The 17,936-nt window shown below is 39.7% G+C and overlaps 1 protein-coding gene across 4 annotated transcripts in view; it reads right to left on the bottom strand.

Moving 5' to 3' along the window:
- The window catches only part of MPDZ (multiple PDZ domain crumbs cell polarity complex component), a 116,345-nt gene extending 102,228 nt beyond the window's left edge, over positions 1 to 14,117 (bottom strand). For all 4 annotated transcript variants that reach the window (XM_070742566.1, XM_070742564.1, XM_070742567.1 and 1 more), the window contains exons 1-3: positions 14,032 to 14,117; positions 3,485 to 3,551; positions 1,918 to 2,084 (exon numbers count right to left, since the gene is read on the bottom strand). In XM_070742566.1, the coding sequence (XP_070598667.1) occupies positions 1,918 to 2,084; positions 3,485 to 3,500 (183 nt within the window). In that variant the 5' untranslated portion in view covers positions 3,501 to 3,551; positions 14,032 to 14,117. The remainder of the gene's footprint in view (positions 1 to 1,917; positions 2,085 to 3,484; positions 3,552 to 14,031) is intronic.
- Between the last annotated feature and the right edge of the window lie 3,819 nt (positions 14,118 to 17,936).

The raw sequence follows: 17,936 nt of genomic DNA, 5'->3' as shown, positions 1-17,936 counted from the left end.
AAAAACATATCTCTAGTCATGAAGACTCGGGGTTTCTTTCAAATCAAAGGCAGCATGACCGCTAATGTCACCTGCGGGGAAACAAAGAAGGTCTCTATCTCAATCATCTGCTCTGGAGTTAGCCACTATTAGAAACCATATGCTGGATTAAAGAATGGTCTTGGCCTGATTGAGCAAGAAATTTTGGGGGTTTGATTAATATGCAAACAAATGTCGCTTCTTCAACAAACCATGATTTTAAAATTTTGCTCATTGATGCACAAACCAAACTCATAAAACATGAATTACAGTGTTCCCTCGATTTTCGCGGGTTTGAACTTCGCAGAAAGTCTATACCACGGTTTTTCAAAAATATTAATTAAAAAATACTTTGCAGGTTTTTTCCCTATACAATGGTTTTTCCCACCCGATGATGTCATATGTCATCGCCAAACTTTTGTCTGCCTTTAATAAATATTTTTTAATAAACTTTAATAAATAAACATTGTGAGTAATAATCTGAATGGTTGCTAAGGGAATGGAAAATTGCAATTTAGGGGTTTAAAGTGTTACGGGAAGGCTTGTGATACCGTTCATAGCCAAAAATAGTGTATTTACGTCCGCATCTCTACTTCGCGGAAATTCAACTTTCACGGGCGGTCTCGGAACGCATCCCCCACGAAAAGCGAGGGAACACTGTATATGAAGCATATTAATCATAATTTGCACTCAAAATAAAAAAAACAAAAGTTTACTATTGTGATACTAAGAAAAGAAGGTAACAGAACAAGTATACAAAAAGAGAACAAACCCCACTCCCTTTTAGTATTGGTGTTGTTACCTAGTTAGATAATGAAATGTCTGCAAGAAAACAACTAAGCTCAGAGAGCACCAAGGACCCCAGGGAACAATTAATGATACAAGCCCATAGATCCCTGCAATTTGTTTCTATACATATTAACCAACCACAGTTTAGCTTGGTATGCTATGTGAATCCAGCCCATTTGGTTACTTTACATTTCTGTATGTCATGCAATCCCATAAAATTTGGGCAACTGAGAAAGCCATGTTTAAATTAACCATATGTATGCTATCATGCAAGCATAGCCAGTATTTACAATGATGTGGCGATCTTATCTCTTTATATTATATGCAAACATTTGACAGATCACCACAGAGGAAACTAAAGGCAGAACAAAACAATCATTGTTGTTATTGGCCGGCAACATTTTGGTCTAGCAAGACTATATACTAGCTGATTCAGACATATGCCATCCATGAGTGGAATGTCTTAGAACATAATCCATTCATGGGGTCAGAAAACTATGATGTAGATTTAATTGGTTATTTAATGTATGCTCAGCACTCCCAAATTCAAGCAGGAACTTCAAAAATGGAACAACAGTAAAGTCTACAAATACCCAACTTCAAATTATCTTTTCTGATATTAGATTGTTAACCAATCACAAGATATGTTTTTGCTAATTCATAGCAAAGTCAAATGTTGTCTGAATTAAGGTTAAGAAATCAGTCCTACACAAGTTTAATCAGCAGTATTAATTCCAACAAGGCTAACTTCTTATGATGTGTTTTAAGAACATTATTTTTATCTTTTCAAAAACATGTTGTGTTTAGCAAGACAGCCGATTAATTAATAAGATTATCCTCAGCTTAGTACAAGCATTATTTTTAATCACTGTACATTATGAATGCATATTAACATTAGTAACGTTTATATTGTGAAATACCCACCTGTTCTCTTTTAAAAAATGCTAACTGTGCTGAATTTACTGAAGCTCAATGAATTTCACCACCAAATGTAACGTTTTGTTTAAATATTCAACATACATTTGTTAATTATTCACAGAGATATATGAAAATATCTGAGAAACATTTATAAGCATTTTCCTTTTGTTCTTCCTGATAGTCTTATCCTACCTGATCTCTTGACTGTGGAAGAGAAGCTTGTAGGTTTAGGATTTGATTGAATAAAGGACTCTGCAGTACTGATTTTAGTAAACTTAATTTCTCCTCATTTGCTGAATCGCCACGTTCTCGTAATTTTGCTTGCAAGCGTTCTACTGCCTGGAGGGCTCGGTGGATATCTTGGGGTGGGGTAGAAACATTTGCAGTAAAACATGCTATCTTCACCATGTTTATTACATTATGTGATATAAATCATACATGTGTAAAAATCATGACCCAAACTCCCAAAATGCTCCAATATGTTGAAAAATATTTTGGAGATAAATTCCATAAATTGTGATCATTGCACAAAGCCCAGACAACACATTAAATGTCTGTTTACAGGACTGTTTTAAATTATAATGAAAACCAAACAAAATTTGAAAGGAAGACAGTCTTAATTCTTAAACACAGGGTTTTATGCTTGTTCTATTTGTAACCCAACTCAATTTGATTCTTTTGCATTCCAACATCATCTAGAACAGTGATGGCGAACCTTTTTTTTCTCGGATGCCAAAAAAGAGTGGGCATGGCTATCGCACATGTGCGAATGCCCACATTCATAATTCAATGCCTGGGGAGGACGAAAACAGCTTTCCCCGCCCACTGGAGGCCTTGTGGAGGCTGGAAATGGCCCATTTCCCAACTTCTGGGGTAGGCCCAGTAGGCTCATGTTTCACCCTCTCCAGGATCAAAAGTCTTCCCTGAAGCAGGGGGAGGGTAAAAATGCCCTCCCCCATCCCCCCGGAGGCCCTCTGTGCAAGCCAAAAATCAGCTGGCCAACAAACACTTGCATGTTGGAGCTGAGCTAGGACAATGGCTCGAGTGCCAGCAGATATGGCTCTGCATGCCACCTGTGACACCTGTGCCATAGGTTCGCCGTCACTGATATAGGAGGATTTGGGTTGATATTTTGCATCAGGAGAACATTAGAGAAAATACTGGGCAAGAGGGAGAAGATCTGCTCCTTCTTGAATATGCATAAAGCAGCAACATCTGGAGAATAATGAAAACAGTACTGGAGCATCACAAAACAAGTTCTGCATTTTTTTTTGTACACGCACAACAATTTTGTATTCCAATGCAGAAGGGATGTAATTTATGTTGCAATGCTGCTTTTATCCTTTTAATTTATGCAGTTAATTAAATTATTGCAAGTGCAACCCACACCCAAGCTTTTCTGGGTGTCCATGCATGCATGAATCAGTGCCCAAACCCATGTAGAATTGATAACATGGTTAAATAAATAATTTCTGATATGCTATTGTGACATACAAGTGAGGACTTAAGAGAGAGACAAATCATTTTATGTCACTGTGATTTGCTGTGCATACTCTCTGCTCTTCCTCCTTTGTATCTCCTCAATGATTTATTTATTGAGGAATACCCATCTATCTTTTCTTATGTTAGAAAGATCAATAGTTAAATTAACATGATTCTTCAACATGAGAATGAAACTGAGTCTATTTAATATAAATTTAATTCTAAGTAGGCTAAATATATTTAGTATTTCTAAATGAACTTTAATACTATATCTTACCAATTGTTTCCAACATGGCTTTTGCTTAATTTCCACTTCACCAGATGTTAATTAATATAGGATCTTCCTAAAAAAAAGAATTGGGAAAAAGGAGATGAATAATTTTAAATAAATATTATAACAATGATTTCAATTCTATTGGGTCACCCTAAAAAAAACCCCAAGACTGAAAGAAATCCATTGCAATTACAAGTCGATTTTAATTCTGGTAAAAATACAGTAAAATAAGTAAAAACTTCATCACAGTAAGTGAGCTACATTTTTGTGTCATAGCAATATCATTGCTACTTTAGCACAGAACGCTTTAACAATGGCTCCTGTTTAATCTTGTTATATGAAGTCCCAGCTGGTATTAATGTAAATGCAGTTTCTGAATTCCTCTAGGAAGAAAAGAGGTGTAGAGATAGAAAGATGTTAAGAAAACAGAAGTGAAAAATTATGTACTGATAGTTACTTTTCCTAAATCTCTGTGTAAGATTTTTTAAAATATTAGTGTTTGCTATTTTTTATAAAAATATTAGCAATCCAAAGAAAACAAATCTCAATATCTGAAACTATGATACACTATGAAAAGCAAACTAAATGTTAAAACGTTATCAAGATAAAAAATGTTTTTGTACCAAGAGGCTCTTAGCCCGGAACAGCTGTCAGTCTTCAATTGACTAATCCCCTGGATTTTAAAGGTCTGTTATCTACCACATACTATTTTAACTATTTTACTACATGTTCATCATTTCATCAAAAAGGTAACATGCACCACTAAACTCGTCTACCAGCTATAAGACTTCTCTGTAGATATAATCTCCAATGAAAAGTTTCATGCGTTCATCAACAGTCCCATTGCCTAAATCCTTTTTAGATAAATACTTCAGAAACTATAAGCTCATAGCGTCAGATTAACCAACATGCAATGCCAAAGATAGCCAGTTCCATAATAAGCTTTACCTCAGAGCTGTTAGTGACTTTCAAGGCTTGCTAAAGCTAACACACAGATATCAGGCTAAGATGTCCATTGGATATCACAAAAGAGCAGCTTCTCCTTATGAGGTATGTGGGGAAGCTTTTTGTAGGCAGTACGGATTGTACGACAGCTAGGAAATGCTGGGGAAACAAATTTCTAATCTGTTCCTACTAAAAAAAGAAGATTCTAGCAATCGCTGAGATAATGTATCTATGTACATGTCTATGTATGCATGTAAATACGTATTTTATATAGCTGCGTGTCTCACATAGGCGATTCTAGACAGCTTATAATGAAATGCAGATCAACTTAGAGCAGCCAATCAATTAACTACACAGCCAGGAGTCAGGGATAAAACCAACTTTTCAAGGCCTGGTGGAAGATCAGCAAGGATGGGACCAATTTAATCTCAGGAGGAATGTTTCAAAGGGCAGGTGCCAAGGCAGAAAAGGCTTGGTTTCTCAGTCCTGACAGTTGTTGTTGTTGTTGTTGTTGTTGTTATTATTTATTAGATTTGTACACCGCCCCTCTCCGGAGACTCGGGGCGGCTCACAACAATAGTAAAAACAATATTATGGTGGAACAAATCTAATATTAAAAAGAAGCATATAAAAACCCTATCATATTTAAAAAATCAAACAACACATACATACCAAACATAAATATAAAAAGCCTGGGGGAAGGTGTCTCAACTCCCCCATGCCTGGCAGTATAGGTGAATATCGAGTAATTTACGAAAGACAAGAAAGGTGGGAGCAGTTCTAATCTCCGGGGGGAATTGATTCCAGAGGGCCGGGGCTGCCACAGAGAAGTCTCTTCCCCTGGGACCCACCAAACAACATTGTTTAGTCGACGGGACCCAGAAAAGGCCAACTCTGTGGGACCTTATCGGTCGCTGGGATTCGTGCGGTAGCAGGCGGTTCCAGAGGTACTCTGGTCCAATGCCATGAAGGGCTTTAAAGGTCATAACCAACACTTTGAATTGTGACCGGAAACTGATCGTCAGCCAGTGCAGGCCGCGGAGTGTTGTAGAAACATGGGCGAATCTAGGAAGCCCCACGATACCTCTCGTGGCCGCTTTTTGCACGATCTGGAGTTTCCGAACACTTTTCAAAGGTAGCCCCATGTAGAGAGCATTGCAGTAATCGCACCTCGAGGTGATGAGGGCATGAGCGACTGTGAGCAATGACTCCCTGTCCAAATACGGCCGCAACTGGTGCACCAGGCGAACCTGGGCAAATGCCCTCCTCACCACAGCTGAATGGCCAATGGTACCCAAAGCATGGGCCTCCTGCCAAGTTGGATAAGATGGGGTAAGACAATTTGGGAGACAATCAGAAGTAACTCAGTCCCACGCCATTAAGTACCTTGCCAGTAACAACCAGCCCCTTGAATTATACCCAAAACCACACTGGAAGCCAATGCAGCTCACGGAGTAATGGTGTTACATGCCTGAAATAAACGTAGCTAGTTTGTGATAGATACCAGAAAACACAGAATATTTGATATTTGTTTTGTATCCTCTTCATTGTCTACTGATTACTATCTAAGCAAACTGCAAGTCCTTAGTTGAGGTCTTACTATGACCTCAGCCATGACTACCATGGGAACTGTCACATTAAGACAGGAGTTTCTCTACTTAGCTACTGAGGTCATCATCCATAATTTACAGAGCCAAGATATGTAAGGCCAGCACAAAAGTCTTAATTATTCGTGCTTTTTTATATCCAATATGCTGCCCCAGGAAATACATCTGGCTCCATCAACGTCTCTCTTTCACCATCAGATAATTACATTTGCACTGTATTGTTTTCATAAAAAGTTTGAGACTTCAGCTTCTGGCTGATTTAATTCTGGGTCTATTAAATTTGCATTTTCAAGGCTTATGTGAACATAAGAAGGTATGACCACAATCATCTGTTATTATTTGATTTAAAACATGTTCATTCTCCTTCAGCTAAAAATACGGTGTTTGTAATTCAATTCAAATATATGAATAAAAGTATGTTTTTAAAAAATTATTTTTTGCATTTGCAATCTAGAAAAAACATATATACATACACTTGATTTAAAAATTATCTTTTAATTATTTAATTAAAATTCAATAATTTTAATTATTTTTAATTATTTGTTTAAAGAATTGATACAACTGTTGCAGTCAAAACTTGCAATTCTGGGCAACAAACTATGCATAAATTTAAAAAAATTCAATCAAACATTAAATGCAATACAAAATCAATAAAACAAAACATGTACTGTATAATACACAGCCAAGGCAAATACCACTCTTTAAAACAAAAAGGGCTCTTTCATTATCTTGCTCCAATGCCCCCCCAAAAAACCATCTCTTCTCAACTTAACGTTAATGGATTCATTCCAAAGGGCAGGCACAGCAACAGAGAAAACCTATCTCCTAGACCAGGGACCCCCAACCCTGGTTTGTGGACCGGCACCAGTTTGCAGCATGCCAGAAAACAGGCTGCACAAGCAAAACCTCATCTGCAGGATGCAGGTAGCACACAAAACCACATGGAGAAAACCTCTTTCCGTGGAACCAGTACCTGTTGCCCAAAGGTTTGGTGCCACTGTCATAGACCCAAGGCTACATTGCTTTAAAAATTGACTTTGAGCATGTCCACAAGCATAAGTTGTGACTTGGATCTAGCAAGAGGACCACATCCCTAACATTGAGTAAGGCTTTTAAGATGCACTGAGAGAGCTCTTCAATGAAATTGCAAGCTTCTCCAGGATCTTTGAATCTTTGCTCTGGAAGGTAAAAAGCTTTGGATAGAGAGGGGGATGGAATTTCATCCATATCATTTGAGTCTATACAATCATCAGATATGGGAGACTGATAAGAGTCATAAGGATGGAACAACAGATTTGAAAAGCATTAACAAACAGCTGCTGAATAGCCTCCTTTCATCTCTGCAAGCGATGTGGTATGCTAAGAGCACGGCAAGACACGAAAGACCTCTTATCAACCACTGCGCCCAGGCTTGACTCCTGTCCTGCTATTGGAGCAAGATGGAATCTGGGAAGATTGAGGGTGACTGTTCTGTAGGGCTCTCTGGTAGACTCCTCCCAAAAATTCACAGGTACAAATTTCAGACACACACACGTTTGAAAATTCAAAACAATGTTCTTTATAATGAAAATTCACTTAAAATAAGCCTTCTTTTGGTATAGCAAAGAGCACTCGTCTCCAAACAAACTGGTAATTTGTACAAGTCCCTTATCAGTTCTGTGATACTTAGCTTGCAGCTGTGAGGTAATTCACAGTCCTTCTTTCACAAAGTGAAACACACTTTGCTCTGATTTAGTTTCAAAGTGGGAAAAATCAGCACACAAAAAGTTAAAGTCAGTAAAGCAGTCACGAAACACAATGATCAGATAATCCTCCACAATGGCCAAACCCACAGGCTGCTATTTATATCAGCCTCACTAATTACCACAGCCCCACCCAACCACAGGTGGCCTCATTTTCTTTGATAATAATCTCTCAGTTGTTGTTGCCTATGCATCGCTCTCCGCATGCGTGGCTGTATCATTAACTCTTGTTCTGAATCCAAGGAGGAGCTAGATAATTGATCTCCTTCTGAGCTGTCTGCCCCACTCTCCTCCTCCCTGTCACTCATGTCTTCTTGGTCAGAGGAGCCTTCATCAGCAGATTCCACCGGGGGGGGGGGCAAAACAGGCCTGCAGCATGTGGATGTCTCCCCCACATCCACAGTCCTCGGGGCAGGAGCTGGGCCAGGGCTAACCACAACAGTGACTATGCATGCCTCTCCCTCACTTTAATCCTATTCACATGCAAGATTTGACATCCCCCCAAAACATCAAGGTCCTCTTCAAAAATGGATAAACATCATCCTAACAACCTTTAGATGCACTGGTTGAATGATGCTCCTATTTCTATAGATCAAGTGCCAATATCCTTGGGAAACTCAGATGATTTCATATCTCTCTCCCTATTTGATCAACAGAATAGAATGAGCAAGTCACCCAGTTAAGTATATCCTTCTGGAACTAAGTGGGCTACTGCAATCACCATAATTTTTGTGAATTCATTGGGAACTACGGTAAATACAAGTGGAAGAACCATGAATATGTGGACTGCTAGTATTCTACAGTATGCTTCTGGTGTTTGAATTCTTGTGTAAACTGAGAGGCTGGATCATTGGGGGGGGGGGCTTTTATCACTTTATGATGGATTTCAGAGCTCCCACCCAAACTTACTTTTTGATGTCACTCATTTCAAATCCAGGATGTTATATCATTCTCTGCTCTTCTTAGGAAAAATGAAGAATATGGAATGATTAAAATATGATTTAAACCTTCAGGATGTTTTGTTGCCTGGTGAGTGAATGAAGAACAAGACAGATAGAGACTAATGGATTTTATGATAGGTCCCTATGTTTAGGAAATATGCATCATTATGAGAATTCAGATGGATGTTCCATTAGCCTCTTACATACACAAAGGTTAATGATTGCTATTGTCTGCATATTTGCTCTGGGTGTTAGTGGAAGGCATTCTTCCTTAAACTGAAGCTGAGGCTGATGTGATTTGTTTTGGAAATTTTGCCTCTTCCAGAGTGAGATGAGTGTCAAGTCAGGGTTCAGTTATGTTGTGATTCAGTCTGAGGCTCCTCAGGGAACGGCTGGAACTCTGCCGGCTCCATGCTCAGAGGGGGAGGACGAGGAACAGGAGGAGGAGGAGGAGGAGGAGGACCAGGCAGATGGGGAAGAGGAATGTCAGGATGAGGAGGAGGGAGAACAGCCTGAGACCCCCCGGGGGGAGCTCTCCCCAGCGAGTAGCCTGGAGTCATTAGATGAGAACGCACAAGCCATCATAGATATGAGGCAGAGAAGGGCAGCACAACAAAGGGGACAATTAGCCAGGTATTTCCATCCCTAATAGGCAACAGCTGGGTTTGGGTGTGGTTCTCCTCAGAAAGATTGAAAAGGCAGGCCCGCCCTTCCTGTATTGTGGAGAGTTATCTTTTGGGAGTCCTGTGACCTTGCTTCGATCCTTGGCGTCTCTGATTCTGGCTTGTGGCCTCGAAGGCTGAAAACTTGGGAGAGGCGTGGGTTTTAATATCTACAGTGGTGTGTGTACCAGCAAGAAGCCTGTTGTATTGTCTGGCTGTCGTGACTTTTCTGTGAAGCTTCATAGCATTCCAGTTTGTAAGAACAGTTTTTGTTATCTGTGTTTGTTTTCAAAGATATAAAATGACTTTGCTTTTTACCAGCGTGTCTGGATACTCTTTTTAGTTGGTGTTGACGTCTGGGGGAACCCAGACAGAACAAGTTACAGCTGAGCAAATGGAAGATGTAGCTTGATAATCTACTGTGGAACATTTTAGATTAGGGGTAGGCCTTCTGTTTTCTCCTGTTCTATTAGATCTTACAGACTTTCTTACAAAATTGTGAGAAACCTTTTTTTTAACTAATAAATTAGAGCATTAGCTATTTTATCTCTTTTCTTGTCTATGGACCATTCACCTTCCTCCTTATCTTTCTGGTCTTGAAGGGGTGTGTCTGAATCAGTGTGATAAGGGGTGGTGAGTAGTTTTTTTTTCATTTGATTGTTTGCCTCTTTTCCTTTCTGATGGCAGCCTGAGCTTCAATCCCCATGATGAGAGTCTGGATGCAGGGCTAGGCAAAGCTGGGTCTTCTATGACATGTGGACTTCAACTCCCATAATTCCTGAGCTAGCATGATTGGCTCAGGAATTCTGGGAGTTGAAGTCCACATGTCATAGAAGAGCCAACTTTGCCTTCCCTGGTCTGGAAGAAAAAGGGAGAAGGTGTAGGACAGCTTCCTTTTTCCTGCACTTTGATCAAGTTGTAGAGTTCCAGAATGCTGTTTTTCAGGTGTTACCATTTTGTTCTTGTCACTTCAGTGGCCAGAAGTTTCTGAAGTGTGGAAGGCTAGAGGACTTTTGAAGAAGAATAATTTGGTGGAGCCAACTGAAAAGACGGAAGTGCGCTTATCCTTCAGCCAAGTACCGGGGAATTGGATCAGATCAGGGACACCAAGTGGCAACTCCCATCTTCTCTGTTGCTCAGGCTATCTAGCCATGGAAAAATGACATTGATCCCTAGCACTTCTAAACATCGTGCCACTTGTGGCTAGCAACTTAACAATCCTTGACATCAAGGGACTCCTTGATGGAAACATAGGCATGTATAAACCCTAGTGAAAACTGGATCGGAACTGGGAAAAGAAACAATGTCAACAACATTTCTAGCCCCGCTTTTGATGCGAGTCTGAAGCAGATACATACTGTTGAACATTCTGGGTCTGATTTGGGTCACAAGCTTTAAACTCAGTGCCATTTTAGGACAATGATTTGACTGTTAAAAAGAAAATAGCAACAAAACGAATTTAGTAAAATGCAATGTATCACACTAATAAGAAAATTACAAAGCTGGATTAATTTTAAGACAGTCTTTGTGTTAGAAAAAGGTACCATCACTGTAAATATAATTGCCATTATATTCACTTCCCAAATACAACCACTCTCCATCTGAAAACACAGTTATAGGAAGCCATTTTAAGAGGCCTTTGTAAAAGTCCATATTTTTATCACTCCCATTTTTACATGTTTATACTTTCTTCTAATGTACTAAAAACCATCAAGCTAACATACAAATGTCTTCTTCCTCCTATCCTCCTTTAAAAGGGTGCAACTAGTCTGCAAAATTACAAGAATTAGTTTACACCAGTGGTTCTCAACCTTTCTAATGCCGCAACCCCTTAATACAGTTCATGTTATGGTGACCCCCAACCATAAGCCTAGCACCAGTTCTTCCAACACAGCTTTAAGCTGATTGGCTGAAAAGTCAGAGGGACACCCCCACTGTAAACGCCTGATTGGTCGGATTGTAAAAATATGTTCCAAGGCGCCAGGATAGAAGCTTTAGTTCCTAACACCATGGGAAATTTGTCCCATGGTCTTTGGCGACCCCTGTGAAATGGTCCTTCGACCCCCAAGTTGAGAACCACTGGTTTACACCCAATGAATAACAACACAATCTGGATATAATAGCTTTTGCAAATGAAGGAAAGTCTATATTATCAACATTTATTTATGTCAATATTGATAAATTATCTGCCTGAAAATACCTGCTTATAATTTAATTTACTCCTGCATTAAATGTCTTAGTTTTTCCCCTGGACCTTTTATAACCCAATCTGTGATCTTACTGGAAGAGCAAACAGGAAGGCGAAAGCCTACGCATTAACACAAAATATGTCACTACAGCGAACCAGTATAAACAGCAAGATCCCAATGAACTAAATTCCATAGTTTAATTTATTGGGTTACCCATCATCATGCCTGTAATTTCACTGTGCAGTTTTGCCACTTGCAAAAAAGAACAAGTATATACCAATGTCCATTAATATGCTAACATTTATTTTAGTGAGTGCATTGAATTGATTATTGATTTTTTTAATGGATTTACCTTCTAAAGAAAATACAAGAGAGCTTTATAGCCAAGTCAAACTGAAAGTCTGTTTGTTATATGTAAACGTTAACAAAGTATTTCTCCTAAAAGACATGCTGCTTTAATGCAATGTTTAATATGTTAGTTATTTCTATTATGCCAATATAAAACTGCATTTATACATGAAAAATTCATATATTTAATTTGAAGCATAAATCCATTTTATATAAATATTTATTTTATATAAATATTTAAAGGTTCTATATTATTTATTTTAAAAATTCCTATAAGAGACAAGTGGCACACTATTCTAAGAAATGTTCTCGTGAACTTCATAGCACAGCATTAAAATATGCTTATTCTATAGTTTCACTGATAATTTATACATTGCGCACCATCAAAATTCAACTACTGCGTACAAACAAGTTTTACCTCTTCTTTCAGTACTTACTATAGACAGAAATATATGCTGACATACTGAAATATAGCTTTGCCTAGCCCTAGACTATTTTGTTTCTCTGTTGAATTTAACAAATATTTCTAAATCAATGCACACAAGTCAATAAGATTGTGGAACTACCCAGGTTATATGGTGAAGAAAATGTTTAGCCCATAGTTTGAAATTAAAAGCTTAAGGGGCTTGCAAAGAAAATAGAGTGCATGATCAGGGTGTAGCCCTAGTATGAAGACTTCAGTTATCCCAACTTTTCAATTAATAATTCAAACAATTACTAAGGAAGTAGAGTAGTGTAATTCCAGTAATAAGATCCCAGAATGTTTACTATTTGGGATTCATATGGAGTGCAGATGCAGACCTATTAATGTTTGTCACTCTACAATTGTATTCATAAATGGCCCCTCTTCTATTCTACTGTAGTTACATGTGAAATAATTATCGTATCAGTTTCTTGATTTTCTACTCTCAGTTATTGCAGAAAAACCCAAACCCCCCCATAGCTACCCGCTGTGTGTGTGTGTGTGTGTGTGTGAAATGCATCTTATCACTATTTCTAGTGATGATAAACATAGAAGGAGGAATCAATAGACTCAAGCTTCTGTATTAAACAAAGTCTCAAGCTTCTTTACTAAATACTGTACGGCTTTTCCTCCATTTTAATGCACCGAAGCTCAAAGATGCAGTTCTCGGTTTATTCCCTTTCCCACATTTTTCAAGAAAATATACTGTTTTTAATCTGCATAATCGACTCCAGCCCACTAAAAGTGTGCATGCAACCCAGGGCAGACCTCCCTCCCCCCCCTTTCCTCAGCCATCCAACTTCTTTTTTTTTCACTTTGCGACCTGCTTAAAACAAGAGGCCCGCCGATCCATCATATGTACACACAACTCATACATACCCGTAACTAAAGCCCTACTATGCCACATCAGGGGTTCAGAAGTATAAAGTTGCAGGAAACGGGGGGAGGCACAGAGAGGATCATAAAAAAGGCCAAGCTAGAAGGAAGAAGTGGGGCGGGGGGGTGCTATACAATAGTAATATAGACATTCCTTCATTCACCCACCCGCCCCTAACACAATGAATCCAACTCCACCAGAGGAAGTAGCCCTTTTGTTGACACCCACTTTCTTCCCGAAGCAAAAAAAAATAAGCATCTCCCTCGGATCCTCCCGCACTTCGGTGAGGACCCGGTTTACCCCTCCCCTTTGCAAACACACACACACAAACTCCGACACATGTCACACAACATACGTAGAGACCCAGTTTGCTGGAACTCGGCCAGCCCAGCCTAGCCGCTTCCCCAGAAGCAACAGGCGGCCTAAAACCTTCCCTTAGCCGCGCCAGCGAAGCTACTACGGCTGGGCTCCTCCGGACCCGCCTCCAGCGAGGGCTATGATGAGGGGGCTGCCCTCCCCATGGCATTACGGCACCCCCCTCCTCAAAGAAAAGCCTCGGCCCGCCCCCCCCCCCCCCCCTTAAACCTAAAGCGGAGCGGTCTATCCTGCTAATATGGCTGGGAAGGGCTGGGAACCTTCCCACCACCACCATTAGTCTCCCAGCCTTAAGGGAAGGAGAGGGGGCTCCCCCCTCCCTCCTGGAAATGACCCCCCCCCCACTTCCTCCCCCCGTAAGAGTAACAATCACAGCAACAGGGGCTGGCAAATCGCCTCACCAGCAGCAGCGGCAGCAGCCGGCGGGAACAAAAGCAAACGCGGGGCGATGAGAAGGCTCGCCCCGGGCGGAGCTTCTGCATTCCGAGCAGCAGAGGAGGAGGAGGAGAAGGCGGCGATGGCGCCCCCCCCCCGCTCCCTGGAGCCCTTGCTGTCCTCCCTTTCCCCCAACGGAGCTGTGGAGTTCCCGCACCTCAGGGCGCGAGAGCAGCGGGCAAAATTGCTTAGCTTTGGGGCGAAGCCTCGGATTGCCGCCGCCGCCTCCTCCTCCTCCTTCTTCTTCTCCTCTACCGCCGCCCCCCCTCCCCGCTTCCTTTGCTCTGAAGTAACGGCCCGGAGAGAAAAGCTGCAGGATAAACGCGCTCAGGCGACCGTGAAAACTTAATCCTGCCCAGACACCGGGATGGTTGACGCCAACGCTCTCCCCTCCCTTCTCCGGCCACTAGACGCTCGACGCCCGCCGGCCCAAGACGAGCTCCGGCGCGGCGATTTGCAAAGGAAGGGCAACCATGACAACCGCAGCAACAGGAGGGGGCCGTGCAAACTCCTCGATGCAAGACGGGCCCCGTTAAAGCTGCCCTAGTTTCTATTTTATTTATATTAATTTCGTGGAAGAAAAAAAGAGGGGGGAGGGCGGGACAAGGAGAGCGAGAGCGAGAGAGCAAGCAAGGAAGAAAAGACTAAAGCTTAGAAATTCTGCTTTTCATCATTCCTATCACCCATTTTCTCCCACTCATGACTCTATGACTGTAACTTGTTGCTTGTATCCATAAGATTTTTATTAATAGATTGTTTCCTCGTTGCTTATTTGACCCCTATGACAATCAGTGTTGTACATCATGATTTTTGACAAATGTATCTTTATGTACACTGGGAGCATGTGCACCAAAGACAAATTGTGTGTGCAATCACACTTGGCCAATAAAGAATTCTTTTCTATTTTCGAGGAATTAGCTAAAGTTTGGCATTGCTGCGGCTCCGGCAAAAATACCTTTTAAATCCTGTCTCATAAAACCTGTGATTTTGCACCTTGTCTTTCGTGGCTCTTTTCATCAGGGAGCAACAGATGTGCGGCAAGGTGGCCGAACCGCTGGCCACTTTGTGTGTGTGTGTGTGTGCGTGTGTGTGTTGCCAGGTGTAATCGTTTTGTAGTGCTATCTTATAATAGAATATAAATACACTGGTTGTGCTGCCCCTTTTATCTATTTCAAGGGTTTCTCTTTTTTTTCCCCCTGGCTCACGGATTGCATCATTTTAATCTGGTATAAAATAATATTTAATGTGATCAAAAGGTGAGGAATAAATGACTGGTCTCTGGCTGTATTACTAACCGTGTATTACTAAAAATGGAACCCTGTTGATAATTTGATTTCAATTGCAAAAAGATGCTCCCCTTTCAAGAGTTACAAATGGGAATGGAGGAAGAGACAAACACTTCTTTCCATGGTTGTCACCAAAAGGTGAAAACATCCAGTTGTAAACATCAAAGACAATGCATTTTTCCTGAATAGAATGTTAACAATAAAATCCGGGGGGGGGGGGGGCATCTAAAGGGCATGCCACTGTAGCAACACTTCTGTGGATATAATCACCTTGAGTATAAATAGAGTATAAAGGAACCTTACACAACCTGTTAAAATCCTCAGATTGAATCCCAATGCTTCATAATTTTTTTTTTGAGCTCCAGTATGGTGATCAGTTGATCTTGCCTCTTGTCCAAACCTTGGTATCCACCATCCTTTTTTAAATAAATCATCTACTTTGCTATGTTATGGAATGTAGATTCTGAGAAATAAATTGAACTCCATCCCTGGATTACTGAAATGGCAAAGATCTCACCCCTCAGCCTGTAATATAAAAAAACAAGCAGCCCTACCACCACACATCATTTATTCCAAGCTGTAGTTCAAGTGAAAAAATGTGCCCTTGCCTTTTGTAACTAGAGCAGTGGTTCTCAACATGGGGTTCAGGACCCAAAGGGGGGGGGGGGGGTATCAAACAACCATTTCACAGGGGTCACCTAAGACAATGGGAAAAGACAAATTTCCCATGGTGTTAGTAACTAAAGCTTCTATTCTGGCGCCTTGGAACATATTTTTACAATCTGACAAATCAGGTGTTTACAGTTCAGATGTCCCTCTGACCTTCCTGCCAATCAGCTTAAAGCTTTGTTGGGAGAATTGGGGCTAGACTTATGGTTGGGGGGTCACCACAACATGAGGAACTGTATTAAGAAGTCGCAGCATTAGAAAGGTTGAGAAACACTAAATGGAACTTCTCCAAAGGCATCCCACTGAGTATAATGTAACTTTATTATATTTCAATTTAAAACTTCCAAATTATGCTGATTTTTTTTTTTTTAAATATTTGATATTGCAAAGTGTTTGTGTGGCTGTTTCTTTAAAAAACGCTATCGGCTCTACATCAAACAACAGGTTGTAGGCCTAGGAACTATCAATGCATCAGCAGATCTTATTGTGGAAGCTAGTCTATGTATAGTGGGAGGTTTCATTTGTACTCCAGATGTCCTTGAAGGGCTTGTGCATTACCAATGCATTATCAGTAAGACTGAGACATTGCCAGACTTTATCATAATTATTTAACTATGTATTGTCAGAGAGGTTTTGACATGTTATTTGAAAATTGGAAAAGGTTACCCCTATCACTGAATTAACATCAACCCATACTTGCACATGCTGGTGGTCATAATACATTCTGATTGACTATAACATATGGGAAACATTACTCCATGTGTGTTTCCTCAACTATCCTTAGATCATCTTGATTCCTGTTGACAATTGATCATCTTGTTCAATTGTTCATCTCACTAACGGATCATCTCGATTACTATTTTAAATAAAAACCTTATCTAAAATTACTATTTTAAATAAAAACAATAGTCCCTGGTTAATACCAGGCCATTTAGTTTGACCTGTTATCTCTCTGAGGTTAGAACAGCTCTCTCTTTTGGGGCATGGATTTTTGGAGAATAAGGATTAAGCAAATGAGCCACTGCTATTGCATCCTTTGTGTAGTGTAAAGATAAGAGAAAACAACAAAATTTGGGGATTGTAAAACCATGATTAGTAGTTATTTACAAAAGCATTATAATTGCCCATCACAACAATAGCTAAATGATTTAAAATAAAAATAAGTGGCTTGACAAAAATGACATTGCTTGATAAAAGGTGAAAATTCATGTATATGGGAAAAAATACAAAATTTAATACAATATGAACCACAGTGCTTTATTGGTGTGCTTTGTATGTAAATAAAACAATAACAAACAACATATATATATAAACACCCTGAAATTTAAGCATGAGCAAGTTTTATTGTTGATCGTTCATTTTTTTTCTCAATAGATTTCTATCAGAAAACAACTCTCAACTACATTCTTTTTTTTAAAATTATTTTGATTATAATACCAACAAACAAACAACATGAAACGTTTATACATACCTATATATATACATATTAGTTTACTTAATGATTAATACTTTACAATTCTGTTTTTGTTACTCCATTTTTCCCCTTTAATATTAATTCATTTTCTTAATTTTTTTCTATTCAATTATACAGTTTTCCCCACACTCTATAGTAGTTCTTATTTTGTTTATTCTGTAATTCATAAGTTAATTTACTTAATTTAGCGCAGTCTAACATTTTCTTAATCACCATCTCTTCATTTGGTAGCTTTTCTTGTTTCCAAGTTTGTGCAAACACCAATCTTGCTGATGTTAGTATGTGAGTTATTAAATAATAATCTTCTTTGCTATGTTGTCCTCTGATTTATTATTTATTTTATTATTTATTATTTGGATTTGTATGCCGCCCCTCTCCGAAGACTCGGGCGGCTCACAACAAGTGAAACAAATCATAAATAATCCAATTAATTAAAATATTT

Source organism: Erythrolamprus reginae, chromosome 2 (assembly GCF_031021105.1).
Source record: "Erythrolamprus reginae isolate rEryReg1 chromosome 2, rEryReg1.hap1, whole genome shotgun sequence".
NCBI classification, from domain to species: Eukaryota; Metazoa; Chordata; class Lepidosauria; order Squamata; family Dipsadidae; genus Erythrolamprus; species Erythrolamprus reginae.
The sequence above is the reverse complement of the archived record's forward strand: the minus strand, read 5'-3'. Positions and strand labels throughout refer to the sequence as shown.